We start from the raw sequence: 17,617 nt of genomic DNA on the forward strand, positions 1-17,617 counted from the left end.
TAGGAAGCAGGCTCCCTGCTGAGCAGAGAGCCCGATTCGGGACTCGATCCCAGGACCCTGAGATCATGACCTGAGCCGAAGGCAGCGGCTTAACCCACTGAGCCACCCAGGCGCCCACCTTATGGTTTTATACTATGTACAATGATAGAGTTTACATAGTATATTTTGCTAAGCTCTTTGAAAGTCTGAGGATGAACTGGATATGATAAAATTATTAATGAGCCAAAAAATGTAGTGTTTATTTAAAAGTGGTTTCCTTTCAAGGTGTGTAAACAACTTTAAAAACAATCACCTAAGATTCCAAAATTCTCATAGAGCACATCTCTGCATTTTTATAAAGGGAGAGCTTTGGGAGAGCTGATACAGGTGCATTTATCCTGCCCTCCCAGAGTTAGGTAAAACTTTTGAGAAAGGTTCAGTTCTTTCATGTCTATTCAACTGCTTGGCAGAATCAATCCTCCATATTTTCAATGTTTTGAATTCTGATTTTCCAAAATTCCTACAACTTATTTTTTTAGAATCTGGTTTTTAAAGTAAAGTCCATTTCAGCATATGTGTACTGAATTAACAGCCCTAACACTGTTTCTACCTGTCACCAAGAAAATCCTTTGGAAAGTGAACAACCCAATAAATAAGTCTATATGTTATTATATGCATATATAAAGTATTTTAATATTTTTCAAAGAATTGATTGGTTGTTTGTAGTCAAATGTATATGCACAAAACCAAGAAGAAACATGCTTCATGCATAGAATATGAAAGAAATAACTGTATCTGTTGTATTTCAAGTCATCTTTTCTGAGAGTCTCAAGGAGCTAAGTCATTGAGGCATATAATTAAGCCCTTGATATGCCTGGTTATATTATTAACCATAGGAAAAAAATTTTTCAAAAGAGTAAACACTGATTTTCTGGTGATTTTTTAGTAGAGTATACTGTATATTGCCAACACAAAATTGAGAAAAAGGTATTGAATCAAACAAAAAACTGAGATCAAAACCTTAATTAAAATTCACTTTTGGGGGTGCCTGGGTGGCTCAGTCATTAAGCATCTGCCTTCCGCTCAGGTCATGATCCCAGGGTCCTAGGATTGAGCTCTGCATCGGGCTCCCTGCTAGGCCAGAAGCCTGCTTCTTCCTGTCCCACTCCCCCTGCTTATATTCCCTCTCTCACTCTCTCTCATGCAATAAATGAATAAAAACTTTAAAATAAAATAAAATAAAATAAAATTCACTTTTGGAGGACATCAGTCTTTTGCTTTTTATTAGTTATAAAGCTCTGAATTTAGCAATGCCAAGTAAAAATAATCATTTTTAAAAGTATTATTTGTTTGGTTATAAGAAATAATGTTGCTTATAAGTATTACTGCTTTTATAAATTTTTTTTTTAATTTTTTATTTTTATAAACATATATTTTTATCCCCAGGGGTACAGGTCTGTGAATCACCAGGTTTACACACTTCACAGCACTCACCAAATCACATACCCTCCCCAATGTCCATAATCCCACCCCCTTCTCCCAAACCCCCTCCCCCCGGCAACCCTCAGTTTGTTTTGTGAGATTAAGAGTCACTTATGGTTTTTTTATAGTGCTGAAATACTGAAACAGACTTAATAAAAAAGAATGAGGAGATGCTCATATAAACAGCAGTGCTTTGCAAAATGAAAAAATAAAGAATGGCTGAAATTATTCCTAATTCCAAATACAGAGATCTTTGATTACAGCATGGAAGTGTTTGCCAGTGCAAGTAATTGTAATTACACAAAATAGTAACGTATAAATGGAAAAAGGAATTTATGGTTTGTTGCTGCAGTACCACTGGTCAAAAGAAAGAAGAGTAGTATAAGCATTATTTTAGTTTTAAGTCAAATGTATACTATTATTAATATATGCAAAGTATTTTTATGTTTGTAATTACTTTTTTTATTAAATTGATTTATTTTCAGAAAAACAGTATTCATTATTTTTTCACCACACCCAGTGCTCCATGCAATCCGTGCCCTCTATAATACCCACCACCTGGTACCCCAACCTCCCACCCCCCGCCCCTTCAAACCCCTTATTAAGTACATTTGACTCACTCCTTATGGAAATGTACATACACCAATAATAAATCTCTGAAAAATAATCTGAAACATTTTAAGACATCTCTTTAGGTAGTGACACTTGTATTTACTAATTCATGATGAAAATTAATAATAGTAGTCAAGAATACAGTAAAAAAATAAAGTTAAGAGCCCTATTATAAATTTTGCTGACTACTTTCTCTTAAAATTTTTTATCCTTCCAAGCATAAAATATTTATTAATTGTACAGTATATTTGACACCCTACCATAAGCCTTGTGATATCTCTGTGCTACAGTCTCACAGTTTACACTATTTTGTTACTTGCTTGTCATATCTGTTGCACAATTGGAGATTTCTAACTTGGATTTCCATAGAGGCAGGAATTGTGCACTGTATTTCTTACTGTATTCTAATAAATGTAGAGTTGAAAGATAATTATTTTTGGATTTTATTTGAAATTTATTTTGAAATTAATGGCAAGTAGTTTTTTATTCTGAACTATATTTAGCTGTAACTAAACACAAATAGAACACTAAATATAATTTTAAGAATACTGACAATGAGGGCTGCCTGGGTGGCTCAGTCATTTTAGTGTCTAACTCTTTGTTTCAGCTCAGGTCATGGTCTCAGGATCGTAACTTGCACCAGGCTCCATGCTCAGCAGGACGTCTGCTTGAGATTTCTTTCCCCTTCTACTCCTTCCCCAACTTGTGCCCTCTCTCTCTAAAATACATAAAAATAAATAAATAAAATCTTTTTAAAAAAGAATACTGATGAAAGAGTACTTTGTAATGATCTTAAGTACTTGTTTTTAAATGAAATTGCTACATTTTAGTATTACTGCATAGACTTGCTTGAAAATAAACTGATATTTCCCTTAGATAAGAAAGCATATTTGGTGCTATTGCAAATGTTACACTGGCCTTTGGCAGAGCTAAGTGCTCACTCTTCTGGGCTCTTTCATAGTGTTTTTGGTATATATATTATGATATTGTATTGTATCTTTCTGTTAAAGGTTTTTCTACCTTTTGGGAGAAACTGGGTCTTAGATATCTTTGTTATGAGTGCTCCTGGCAAAGATACTGACCCACAGCAGGTAATGATTAAAATTTTTTGAATGCTTGAATGGAAGGATACTAACATTAGGAATAACCCAAATTACTGAGCCCTTCACTGGATCCTAGTTCCTCTTACTTACTCAAAACTATCTCTTGTGCAATGTTTGCTTCTTTCTCCTGGAGCATCAATTTTTCCCTTTTTACCAAATGGTTCCAATTAGCAAATAAACATGCTGTAATTTCTCCAATCTTCAAAAAAACAAAAACAGCTCCTCCCTTCACTAGCAAACTACCACTCAACTACCACCTCATTTCTCTGCTCTCCTTTACAGAAAAACTCCTAGAATATAAAACTCATTTACATTCTCATTCTCCAATTCCTCTCCCTTTTTTCTAGCTTTACTGAGGTCTGACTGACAAATAAGAATGTTAAATATTAAGGCTTACAACATGATTTTTAAGGTGTGCAACATGATGTTTTAATGTACATATACATTGTGAAGTGATGGCCACAATCCAGTTAACACATCCTTCCCCTCACCTGGTTACCATTTGTATGTGTGTGTATGTGTGGTAAGAACACTTGAGATCTACTCTCAAATTTCAAGTATAAAAATGGAAAACAGTATTGAGGTTCCTCAAAACAAAACAAAGCAAAACAAAACACAGAGCTACCATATGATTTCCCAACCCTACTTTTGGGTATATATCCAAAGAAAATAAAATCAGTATCTCAAAGAGATCTACGCACTCCCATATTCACTGTAACATTAGTCATAATAGCTAAGACATGGAAACAATCTAAGTGCCCATTAATGGATGAGTGGCTAAAGAAAATGTGGTATATGTATACAACAGAGTATTATTCAGCCACAAAAGATGGAAATCCTAAATTTGTGATAACATGGATGAATCTAAAGGACATCATGCTAAATGAAATAAGCCAGACATAGAAAGACATAATGTAGCATCCCACTTTATATGGAATCTCCTCCTTTCTCTTTCTTGGACCTTCTCAGATTAGGCTCTTGCCCCCAAAACTATACCAAAACCATTACTGTCAAGTTCACTAGCACCTTCATGTTGCTAAATCCAAAAGACAAATCTTAGAACCTTTGACTTTTTTGACCTATCTGTAGCATTTGATGCACAGGATTATTCCCTTCTTTGTAACATTTTCTTCATCTGACACAGGACTCTGTCCTCCTCTGGTTTTCCTCTCCTCTTCTGCTAAATTCACAAACACCCTTGAAAGCTAAGTGAAAATGTCATTTCTTCGTGGATGCTCTCCTTGACCTCTTATTCTAGGCTGGGTTTCTCTGTATTTGTTCTCATTTTCTGTTGTAGTTTTTCTTCATAGCATGCCATTTATAGTCAAATAAGTATTTATTAAATTAGTTGCTTGAATTCTGGCCCTCTTCTAGAATGTAAATCTCACAAGAGAAATTTCTCTGTTGTTTACTGTGGTATCTCCAGCACATAGCACATGGCCTTAAACACAGTAACTATTCAATATTTAGTGACTGATTACTTATTAAGCAAGTAAACAGGGGTCCTTCCTCACACCCTGGACTGAAAACTGTCCAAGCTATGCCATTAATTTTTATTTTCATAGTTTCCTTCTCCTTCCTTCCTGTCAACTTTCCAGTCCCCTCCCCCTCATTTTTCCTTCCTTTTCCCTCCTACCTTCCCTCCCTTCCTTCCAATGTAGTGTGTCAACCTGACCGACTGCCTTCATTTCTAACAAATCAAGCCTTAGAGAGCGGTTTGGTAATACATCAGAATAGGAGTCCAGGGGCACCTGGGTGGCTTAGTTCGTTGAGCATCTGACTTCAGCTCAGGTCATGATCTCGGGGTCCTGAGATCAAGCCCCATGTTGGGCTCCCTGCTTAGCAGGAAGTCTGCTCCTCCTACTTGCCTGGCCCTCCCCCAACTCATGCATATGCTCTCTCTCTCAAATAAATAAATAAAATCTAAAAAACAAAACAAAACAAAAAAACTAAACCAACAAACTAGGGGTCCTGCCTCCTGATATGTGGAAACATTCCTGTATTAGGCTACCCGTGATATCTGTTGAAATACTACTGAATGGCTGCCGTTTTCAATTGTATTTATCCCCCCTTTTTAATTCTTTTCTCAGACATGCTTAAATCATTAAATTTCAAGGTGATAAACAGCACCTGAGAAGCAATATTATCTCTTACAGTTGAAAAAAAGACTGCAGAGAAATCTGACATGCCCTTTAATGCTCACACACAAAAAAGCTTTCTCTAGAGTCTAAGGAGAAAAGATATATACATATACACATACATATACACATCTGTTCTGAATATTTTAACCAATATTTTCATGAAAATGAGTGTAGTAAGGAATGTTAAGCTACAAGCATGCCACATATACCCATCAAACTCCCCACATACCAGACAGAAAAATTACTTTCAGATGGTTGACTGCATTTCTAGGAAAACATCCCGAGGTAATTTAAGGTAGACAATAACACATTTAAAGAGGAATAACATGGAACTGAATGGAAAGTCAGTAATTTTTTAAGAATAAAAGCAACATATCTGGATCTAATAAAATAAGTAAAAACAGGCACTTTGATTTTTAGGGACATATTTTTTGAATTTCATTTTTGGATATAAGAGCTTGGGAAAAAGTTGGGTTGTAAACATTGCAATGTGATGATTATTTAAGTACTGGCTTTAAAACCTCGTAATAATCTAAATCAAATACAAATCTAATTACTATTAACTTGAAATCTTTTCAGCTTCATTAATGGAGAACAAAAACAATTAAAATCTCATTTCAAAGAATAAACTACAACTTGTTTTTAAATTTTCCTATTGCTTTCTGAAAGTGATCTAGATTTTAAATGGGGAGTAATATAAAAGTTACTGAAGGAGAAAATTTTGAACTGTATCAAAAATTATGAGACTTCTAACACTTGATTTCAAGGCTAATTATATTTTGAATAAGATTACCTTTTGTAACAATTCTACCAAGAGAACAACTGCGCAGTACACATTGGAGTCTGGAAAGACAGGTTTTCCCAAGTTGAAACCTTTACCACTGTGCATAGAGTCACTTCTACATTAGAGGGGTGTGAGGACTAGGAAAGATTCAGATGGTTTAAATACTGTTTAAGTGGCAGAAGACTTCTGGGTCCTCCTCTGATGGCTCTGGTGGGTAAGAAAAAATGAGCTATGCTAAAATACCATTGTCCCATGCTGTGCTCAGCATTAATACAGTTGTGGACAAGAAAGATGACATGAGTATGGAAATGTTACTTGGTTAGAAACATCCAATTTTCAAGTTAACCACAAATTAAAGCCCTCTTTTATTTTATTTTTTTCATAGTTTCAAGTTTTTGTTTAAATTCTGGTTAGTTGGGGCGCCTGGGTGGCTCAGTGGCTTAAGCCGCTCGGGTCATGATCTCAGGGTCCTGGGATCGAGTCCCACATCGGGCTCTCTGCTCAGCAGGGAGCCTGCTTCCCTCTCTCTCTCTGCCTGCCTCTCTGTCTACTTGTGATCTCTCTCTGTCGAATAAATAAATAAAATCTTTAAAATAAAAATTCTGGTTAGTTAACATACAGTGTAATGTTAGTCACTCTATTTTACAAAAAAAAAAATCTTAATAAAGCAGTGTCTTGAAAATCTTATCAACATCAGGGAAAGAGTCCCCTTTTCTCATGAAGAGTAAAAAAGACAATGATTAAGACCACCAATTGAAGACTCTCTTTTGAAATAAACAGAATGATAGCTTGTAATAACTTTATAATTCCTTTCACATAATTTCCCATTTGGGATTACATCAGTCAGTACAACTGGCAAGAAAGGGAGGGATGAAAAACTTAAGACACACCAAAGTTAATTTGTCAGGATTTCACCAGTAGTTAGTTTTGGAGTCAGTCCACAAATACACTTCCAACTTCCTCTCCCAGTGCTCTCCTTGCTACATCACATTGCCTTGGTATGAATTCAAGACCACTGCATTACACAAAAATCCAATTCTTCTGTCTTCAGAAATAATTCAATGACATGTATGATGACTGCTTTTGTTTACGTGTCCTTCCACCCAGTATGCAACTCTTGCAAAAAGTTCTTAAAAGCTATGTGAAGAACTAATGGAGGATTAGAACATAAACTGTGGATGTAGCTTTGTATTTGCTGTCCGTCACCTTAACAAAGATGGAAAATACATTGCTTTGGCATGATGTGTCAACTTGTAAGCTGAGAGACTTACAAAAGAATGTTGGGTTTTCATATGTATACTTTTAAATGCTCTGTATTGCCTTAATTATTTGCTCTAATGTCTCCAGTCTTTAAGGTAACCAACGTACAATTTTTAGTTATCTCTTATTTAACAAGATCAGACATAACACTTGACATTTTCTACCTCCTCCCCTCTCTCCTGCCCAAAGGATCTATATCCTCCATGATTTCTGGCAAACTGTTTTGCAGCGATACCAGTAATTCTACAAGGAACCTGGAGTACAGAACACCATGCACTGATCTTTCCAGTTAGTATTTACTACTTGAGTTTGGACAAGTAATAATTTATTATTTGAGTTTGGACATATAAAATTTACTGTAGAAAATGGCTCTTCTGCAAGATAAAACTGAAGATGACATTCAATACACCGTTTGCTGGGGTAGACTTTGACTTAAGAGCAGAGGCTTTTCCAGGGGCACTTGGGTGACTCAATCAGTTAAACACCCACCGGGCTCTTGATTTCGGCTCCAGTCAAGATCTCAGGGTTGTGAGATTGAGCCTCATGTAGGGCTCTGTGCTGGGCATGGAGCCTGCTTCAGATTCCCCATCCCCAACCCCCAAAAAGAATAGAGGTCTTTCCAAATCCTTACCTATTAAGTCAGATGTTTGTAAGTTAAAACATAAAGGAATTTTTATCATTGGTCTTTAAGAGGAGCTACCAAAGTCCATTATTTTAGCATTGCCCAAAATGTATTCCATCAAACCTTCCATTGGGAGGTTAGTAAGTATTTTGTGACCAAAACAAAAAAAGATTCAATGTACAAATACATTAGGGAAACAATAAGCAACCTAAATTCAAGAAGACCTTCAAAGCCTTTAAGTATGCTTACACGCACTTATTAATTGCCAAGAAAGGGATAAAATACTCAGAGGTCTCCAGTCATATTTAACCAGAAAACTTCACTGTTTTGCAAACATCCTCTTTCAGAACTAGAGATCTGAAGGACATATTTGGGGAAATGATGGATCCTTACTCCACACTGTGATGTGAAAGCTAACACTAACCACTCTTAAATTTTACCTAGCTACCATTTACTACAGTTTTTTTCCCCCCATAGGATAAAATGCGTTTTGATTTCAACGAGGGAATATGGGTCCCCTCCTGCTCCAGGGAATGTCACAATTGGGTTTTCTATTGTAGAGTAGGATAGGTCATCCCAGACACTCACAACATTATATTACTTTTGCCCACAGACTATGTTAATGGTGAGTAGATGTAAGTCTCTTCTCAGGGCAATAATTTCAGAGATTCTTTGAATTTTTTTAAAAAAAGCAATTGGCCCTGCATCATACAAGGGCTCTTTGATTTTCTAGTCATACATATCTGCTTCTGTACTAAATCTGTCTGTAGCTGATTCTTCTTAAGTTAGCTAAGGGTTTCTCAAAAGCAGCATTCTTGACATTGTGGACTGGATCATTCTTTATTGCTGAGATCTGTCCTGCTCTTTGTAGGATGTGTACTAGTATTCTGGGCCTCTACCCACTACATGCCAGTACCTTTCCACCCGCAGTTACAACAACTACAAACACCACCCCCCCACCCCGCAAAATTACAAATGTACCCTGGAGGGCAATACTGACCCCAGCTGAGAATCCCTGAGTTAGGCAGGCTCTTTCTATTCTTGGCTTCCCATTCTGTCTTTAAGGGAAGCACTATTTCGGGGCGCCTGGGTGGCTCAGTGGGTTAAAGCCTCTGCCTTCGGCTCAGGTCGTGATCTCAGGGTCCTGGGATCGAGCCCCACGTTGGGCTCTCTGCTCTGCAGAGAGCCTGCTTCCCATCCTCTCTCTCTGTCTGCCTCTCTGCCTACTTGTAATCTCTCTCTGTCGAATAAATAAATAAAATCTTTAAAAAAAAAAAAAGGGAAGCACTATTTCACCTAGTTCATATTTTTCTGTTGATGAATTCATTTTAAGAGTTACTTTTTTCCCTCAGGCAGTTGTATCAGTTTTGTTCACTTGGTTTGCTGATTTTTCTATTCTACCCACATATTGATACTCTGGAATTTAGAGGAGAGGGGGTGAGGGAATGGGTGAGGCTGGTGGTGGGTATTAAGGAGGGCACGGATTGCATGGAGCCCTGGGTGTGGTGCATAAACAATGAATCTTGGAACATTAAAAAAAATAAAATAAAATTAAGATAATAAATAAATAAATAAAAACTAAAAAAAAAAAGAGTTCCTTTTTCTTCATCTTACTATTTTATTCATTATCTAGCACTTTAATTTGTTCAAGCTGATTGTTTTCTTGCCTGGTTTCATTTTTTGGAAGTCTCCAACTATTTTATTTATTTTATATATTATTTTTGCTCTCCTTTTCCTCCCTAGCAATTAAACTTTAAAAAGGTGTGGGGTCTGAACCATTCTGAGAATTCTGATGCTGTGAGGTTTTATTTAGACCTTTCTGCCCAGAGTATGAGCTACTGGTTTCCATAACGGAACTTAAAAGAAGATTTGGATCAGGGCAGTTTTTAGTATTACTACCAATTTGAATGTTCTTCCTTCTGCTTTTCAAAACCAAACCAAAACAAACATAATGAATCTGTTCATATTTCTTTTAATTGTTATGATTTAAATGGCTGGTTAGTGGGTAGGGAAAGAGAACAAACAAAGGGAATATTTCCAGCCCTTTTGTCCTTTATTAAATCCCTCCACAGGGAGAGGATGGATTGTTAATTTGATCTATAGGCACTTGACAATCTTTGGAACATTTTCATTTATGAGAAGGAACAATTCATTATGCCATTTAGGCACTATTTCTTGAGCATTTTCCATGCAGCAAGAATAGTACCAAGTACTAGACATACATTATCTCATTTAACCCTCATAAAAACACCACAAGTAATCCTGCCATCTCATTTTACAGATAAGGAAGCAAACACATATTGATGTAAGGCTCAAGTTCAAGGTCAATCAGTTATTAAAGGCCAACCTGTGATACCAAGTTCTGATCTATCTGACTTTAAATTCATGCTCTGCTATTTCTATCAGTAAAATTGCACAAATTAGGAAAAAGTACCTTCTCTCACTGGTTATTCTGATCCTTACATTAGGAGCAGACACGTTTCCATTTCTCTCAAAACAATTGCTGAACTACTTTTCTATCCATTACTTGGTCCCTTATCACCATCAGCCTGATGTTCAAAATTATTTTGTGAAGCTAATCAACATGCAGTCTTTATGAACTGTATTAAGAAAGTCCAAAGGAATAACAATTCCTGTGGGTATAGTATACATCTCATATTTCTACATTTTTGATTCACTCATTTCTATTTCTATGGTTAGTTCTTTAGAAGTGGTACATTTTACTTGAACAAAGATATTTTCTGTGGTTAGAATCACAATTTCTTTTTTTTTTCTAGCATAGGTGATGAGTGACAGCTGAACTTTAACCTGATTAGTTAGACAATTTATATTTTAAAAATCACAGGAAAGAGAGAAGGCTTATATTCAGAAATAAAGAAGTATGAATGTATTGTGTGTATGTAATCCTTTAAGAAAAGTTTTAAACAGGGGCGCCTGGGTGGCTCAGAGGGTTAAAGCCTCTGCCTTCAGCTCAGGTCATGATCCCAGAGTCCTGGGATCAAGCCCCACATCGGGCTCTCTGCTCGGCAGGGAGCCTGCTTCCTCCTCTCTCTCTCTGCCTGCCTCTCTCCCTACTTGTGATATCTCTCTGTCGAATAAATAAATAAAATCTTTAAAAAAAAAGAAAAGTTTTAAACAGTGCTATTAATTATAATTTAGCTGACTAAAAGGTAGAATGACGTTGTAAGACAAAGACAATGTTGAAGTATGATAAGAGACTCTGGAACCCCATGGATCATTTCCTCTCCTCACACCAACAGAACAGTTCATAGTGTCACTGCCCATAGGTTCTTCACCATGTTGGTTTAAGTCATTTCAAGCCATTAGCTGTTCATGTGGATAAATGGCACATGGTAGTTTTCTCTTGTCCCAACTATTCGAGTGGAAAATATTCAGTTATAATGTTATAGAAATTAATTTTCCTCAGTGCACAATGTGTGAAAATAACATTGATGAGGAACGTTTCTAAAATAACAGCTCTGCACTCATTCCTGTGTTTTTTGTGAGGTCCTGGATTCTCAATAAATCAGAAAAGTCTAGATTCCTTCAAACCACTACTATTATGTGATATTATTATAAGAAAATATGTGTTCTTCCTATTCTTATAAAATATGACCACTCCACAGCCATAAAGGGACTCAGTTATCTGTATCTACCTTTTAGCCGGTTTCTATGCATGGAAATGTGGTATGATGGAAAGGCAAGAGCAAAGAGTCTGTGAACAGCAAAAAGGAAAGCTGATGGGGCACATTATCATTCTGAAAAGTTGCCAAGCAACTGATCTCATCAAATTCAAACCTTTACCTTTGAAGCATGAGCTGATGAGACCAGATAGTTTAAGGGATTTAATGCTGTCCTCTTTTCTCCGTTCTAACGTTTACATTAAAGTTACTTACTTAAAAACTGCACTGTTTATTCACCCCATCTAATTCTTCTAAGAGTTTAAAGTGGTTGATACTATTATTATTATTTATGTATTGAGATCTTTAAGTTCTTTTGGTCCCCCCCCCAGGCTGTATTGAGGTATAAATAAAAATTGTTTATTTAACTTGTACAACGTGATCATTTGATATACGGAGAATTATGAAACTATGACTACAATCAATCTATTTTAACACATTCATCACCTCACGGAGTTATCTTTTTTTCTGTGAGGTGAGAATACTTAACATGTGTTCTCTTAGCGGCACTGAAGTTTCTATGCAACAGTGGCAACAATGAGACTAAATATGCTGGACACTTTCCAGGCAACTTACAATGCATTGTCATGAAATTCTCACAAAAAGTCTATGAGACAGGTACTATCATCTTCATTTAACAAAGGAGAAAATTGAGACCAACATCCCTGAGCTCACACTAGAGTAATTAGATAAAAGACAGGATTACCAAGTAGGGCTGATGCCACAGTGCTAGTAACCACTGATATAGGCTGCTTCCCCAACTTCGTGTTTCCAGAAATTATTCTCATCTATCTTTTTAAGAAAGTAGAACCCATTTTATGTTCTCGGATTTAAAAAGGACAACACATTGTTGCTAATTTTACCCTTCAATTCAGCTACCTTTTCCTAAGGTCTGTCAGGGCCATGTTTATGTAAAAACATATTTACTCTAACGCCTATAAATATAAAACAACACATATGAGACCATACAGAATCAGACCTATTTCTGCTTACTTGAAATCAAATGCTTGAATTTGGAAGGAAATTCAATGTCTGGAAATTATTTCTCTACAATTTAGCAAATTACTTTAATCACATCTAGCTAGCTAGTACCACTGGTAGAGTCCCAAATATGCATGGGTACTTAATCTCAGCTCTTGGGTACTTAATCTCAGCTCTACTACTTACTAGTTGGGTAAGTTGGGTAAATTATTTAATCTATCAGTAGGATTCTAGTAGCAACTGCTTCATTGGGTTGTGAGGATTAAATGGGTCAATGCCTTTGAAATGCTTAGCACAGTGCCTGGCATATATAAAAGCTCACAGGCATTACTGACATTTCTAGAAGGGCCATCTGTTGTCTATCAATATTATACTTGTCTGATAGTTTAGGGTAAATGATAGTTCTTTTAACTTACTCTTAGCAACAACTAGTTGGTCTATGATATAAAATGATAAACTTGCCTAAAAATATATATTTTAAAGTCCACAGTTAGGATATTTTCAGGTATTTTTCTTTACATGTGTGTTTCTTTGTCACTGTGTCCAAAAGCAGAGCTTCCCTAAATATTCTTGTTTTATATATCTAACTTTAAAATATGAATGTACTAAGGTAATATGACAAGAATATACACATTTAACCAAAAACACATAAAAAGTACTGAATCATGTTTCTCCTTTGCTTTTCAAAATCCTATCTATACTCTTATAATCTTAACTCTAAACCTCTTGGAACAAACATGTAATCTGGGGAGTTAATAGGAGAGAATGACGGCTAAGCTCCTATATAAGATAAGGGTATTTGTGACTAAGAAGTAAGTTGACTACTGTAAGCCCAAATAACTTCCTCATTACATTTCAAGGCATCACACAAGGATTAAAATGTTAAATTATTGTCATTTCCAGAAAATATGAAACATGAACATTTTTGTACTTCAGGTTTTTTGTAATATATTTCAACAGAATTATATATTTTTTCTCTTTATTTATTTAGAGATTTATTTATTTGAGAGAGAGAGAGAGAGAGAGAGGGAGAGTGAGCAAGCAAGAGGAGGGGATGGGACAGAGAGAAAGGGAGAAACAGACTCCCCGCTGAGCGTGAAGCCTGATTCAGGGCTTGATCCCAGGATCCCGAGATCATGACCTGCGCTGAAACCAAGAGTCAGACGCTTAAATGCCTAAGGCACCCACTCACCCCTATTATCATTATTTTTTAAATATAGAGAAATAATGTCACACTTGGGAGTATGAAATGGGAATGCTTTATAGATTAAATAAAGAAGTAATCGATAATTGCTTATCAAGTTTTGAAATAATTTATATTGGGACCGTTAGGTTCTGGGATGAAAGATTTATACAAATCCTCAGATCTCAGACTGAGGTTTGAGAAATTATCAGGTATTTGGTGGGATAACTAACATTTAGAAACCCTAGAAGATGACTACTTACTTAAAACTCAGCACAAATGCGACTTTTAGGTATGTGACTTCCTGGGAAGACTCTGGGGCTTCAGCAACTAGGCTAGTGTACTACTTTGTTCACATATTCCTACTTACCTAAAGTTATTACAATGCATCTCCTTATTTGTTTCTTCCCTCTAGGTTATGACTGCCTTCCAGGGAAAATTTATGTTTTATTCACCTTTGAACCCCCAGTGACTGGGTGATTTTATGTACACAACAAATATTTGCTGAATGAATTTAGAAATGAATTAATCTTTGAGAAAATTAAGGACACAAATTCGTGTGTGAGACAGGCAGAATTGATTACTTATGATCTGATTTTAAAAAGGTTTTAATACATTAAACTTCTAGAAAATCTTCACTGAAGCATCTGTAAGTATTTCCACTGAAGGTTCAGATTATATTCCATGTTCAAAAGTTAAAAAAAAAAAAAGAACTTCCGGGATCAAAAGTAAAATAACTTTATTTTTAAAAAGCCTCCTACCCCCTTTTTAAGCACACATACATATATATTTCTTTTCTTCCAAGTTGTTTATAAAAATCTATCATATTGGGGACCTGGATGGCACAGTGGATAAAGTGACTGACTATTGGTTTCAGCTTAGGTCATGATTTCAGGGTCAGGAGATTGAGCCCTGCCCTATGTCAGGCTCCCTGCTTGGAGCAGAGTCTACTTGAGACTCTTCCTTCCTCTCCCTCTTCCCCTCCCCTCTGTGCTCTCTCTCCCTCTATCTAAAATAAATCAATCTTTACAAAATATATATCTATAGGATATCTTAATTTTCTAAAACTTAAACAGCATTTTGTTTTATTGGGAGAGAGAGGATCTGTGGAACATGATGACACTAGGTGATTTAAAACTGCAGTCTGAAGAGACTAACAATCAAAGCCATTCAAGTGAGAATTAGTAACATTTTTTTATAAAGCTATCAGCAATCAACTTCATCTGGTGACTAGAATTTTCCCTTAAACATTCTTATCTACTTCAAAATAAGTAGAAGAGAGCCAAAATAATTCTAAGAGAAAAAAAAAGACTTGATATACATTTTTGCCTATCCAATAACAGGTAGTCAATAAGTACTTGTGGAATGAATGAATAAAAATAAAGATCTTATGTGATAAAGCAAGGGTAAGGATAACACAGATAATAGGCTTCTATACTGCTCTGTACTGCAGAAGTTTACAATATAATAGGGGAGAAAAGTGAGGGTGCAAATACCTTCCAATTATGACAGTTTAAGAAAAGTACCCACAGAATAGTATGAGGAGCTATGTTCAGAAAATCATAACTTATTATGATTTAAAAAAGCACATGGACAGAGAATAATACAAGGTAAGTATGGTTCCTATTGTTTAGGACCATTTGGGGCAAAACTTCTCATACATAATTATTACTGAAGAGCTGTAAGGAAATCAGGCACATGTAGTAAGTAAGGTAAATGATGACCAATCATTTGGAACCACAGGAGGGAGACATATGGTCATAGTGGACAAGTAAGGAGGGCAAGAGGAAAAAACCCCTAAACACAACTGTCCTACTCAGCTCCAGCTGATCATCTGTACTAATCAGCAAGAATACTGTCTTTCCCATTTTCTATGCTCCTCACTAAAAATGATCAGTTTGAAAACTGGAAAAGGAGGAGCACAGAGTTTCAATTAAATCCTTTCACTCTTGTGGTAGGATAATAGCTTTACTACTTTAACTTTAGGCAAATTCATAGGCAAATCTTTCACATACAATGTATCAATTTAAAGTACATGTGACTGCATTACTTTCTTGGTCTCTTGGTCTTGGGTCATGCACAGAAAAACAGAAGTCAAAGATGAAAAATCCTAGGGATTTGGTAACTCTAAGGTCATCTCTGACTTAAATACAGTGTGTGTTTCCTATTTAGAATCTACTTCCACTCAAATTTTCCAACTTCTTAAAAAAACACAAAAACTGTGGTGAGATTTTTCCCCAGAAAGTTTATCTAAAGATTTTTTTTAATCCCTGAGGAATAAGGAGTCAATTTTATATAAGTCAAGTTAATAGGAGCATTCGTCTTTTAAAAAAAGGAAAATTCAATTATTCCAATTTGGCGATATCTGACATAACAAAAATTACATGTGTTCAAGGTGTCCTTAAGTCATTAATGAGTTAAAATGCTACCTACTGTTCTTACCTATCTTTGGAAAATTTTGAATAATTTTTAATATCACACTTACACTGTTGAGATTCCACTTAGAAGCACATGACAGACACAGATCAATTATAAAGATTCAAAAGCTATCAAGTAAATCAAGAAATTTCATAACCCAAAAGTCTATGAAAAGAAACAGAGGTTCTCATGTGAGACATGTTCTCCTGGCAATGTAAGAAAAGAACGCTTACCATAAGTCGGGGTGCTTTCTCGTCTTCCTTGACTACTTGATCTTCCTTTTTCATATTCATAGCAATATAAGACAGTATCTTCCTCAACAATATTAAACCTCTTTCTATATTCCTGATCCAGAAATGAATTCGGTGATTCAGATCCCTTATGCACTGGCTTGCCAACCATATGTCCTCTAAGGTCTTCACAAGGAAGGTTTCCTTTTTCATCCCTAAAGAAAAGTAAAGGAGAAGGATGTAGGAAAGTGTTAGGGTGGTAAAATGGCAGAGAGGGTCTAAAACAGTTTATAATATCCTTCTCATACAATATATCTTCTGATTTTTTAAAACTTTCTTTGAGGCTTAAAGTGTCATTTTTAACTATCCCTATACTGCAGGAAAATAAATGCTGAGGATCAGAGAGGTTAAATAACTTGCCTAAAGGTCACACAGCTAATAAATGACAATGCTGGACATGAATCCTGGATCTTTTAACTCCTGCTCTAGTTCATTTTCACTGTGCTATGTCATACAAAAGAAATCATGTCAGCACATAAATTACTTTTGGTGCTCAAGATAGTAGGTATAAGTTTAACAATGCTACCAATATAGCTTTCTTGTGCCAGTTTAACTAACTGATGTACAGTAGTATTTGCACTGTTTAAAAACAAGGATGTGTTTAAGAACTACCACCTTTGTAAGGACATTTGCAGCCTTAAGAACCAAATTAGCATTCTGTGAACTGGCATCATAAGAATTTCAAACAGCTTGTTATTAATTTAAAATAAACCTAATTGAATAGAATGACTTTCAACATCTAAAATCTATGTATCTTATTTAATATCAAAAATACACATTCATAGAACTAATTCTAAATGGAAAATTCAAAATTTCATTGCAAATCAGCAACACTTCTTGTGGAGAGAACACAGAGAAACCTGACAAAATATGGAATTTAAGATGATGGCAAATTGATTTTCTATAGGATTCTAAAAAAGAAAAGTCTAATCATTTATGGGATCCCTAAAATTGTTACTCACATAGAGTATTAATTTACACAGCCCAGGCAATTGGGCCCCTAATGAGTGGAATTTTGGTAGAAATACTCCACTTAGGATGGGTTAAATTGAACCTTGTTTATTTTATGATGTGTTTCACTA

General features: G+C 35.7%; 1 protein-coding gene across 5 annotated transcripts in view; it reads right to left on the reverse strand.

The window, feature by feature from the left end:
* Positions 1–17,617, reverse strand: part of CNKSR2 (connector enhancer of kinase suppressor of Ras 2) — a 280,721-nt gene that overhangs the window by 87,140 nt on the left and 175,964 nt on the right. For all 5 annotated transcript variants that reach the window (XM_059384801.1, XM_059384800.1, XM_059384799.1 and 2 more), the window contains one exon: positions 16,479–16,690. In XM_059384801.1, coding sequence (XP_059240784.1) covers positions 16,479–16,690 — 212 coding nt within the window. The remainder of the gene's footprint in view (positions 1–16,478; positions 16,691–17,617) is intronic.

This window comes from Mustela nigripes, chromosome X, assembly GCF_022355385.1.
Source record: "Mustela nigripes isolate SB6536 chromosome X, MUSNIG.SB6536, whole genome shotgun sequence".
Taxonomy (NCBI): domain Eukaryota; kingdom Metazoa; phylum Chordata; class Mammalia; order Carnivora; family Mustelidae; genus Mustela; species Mustela nigripes.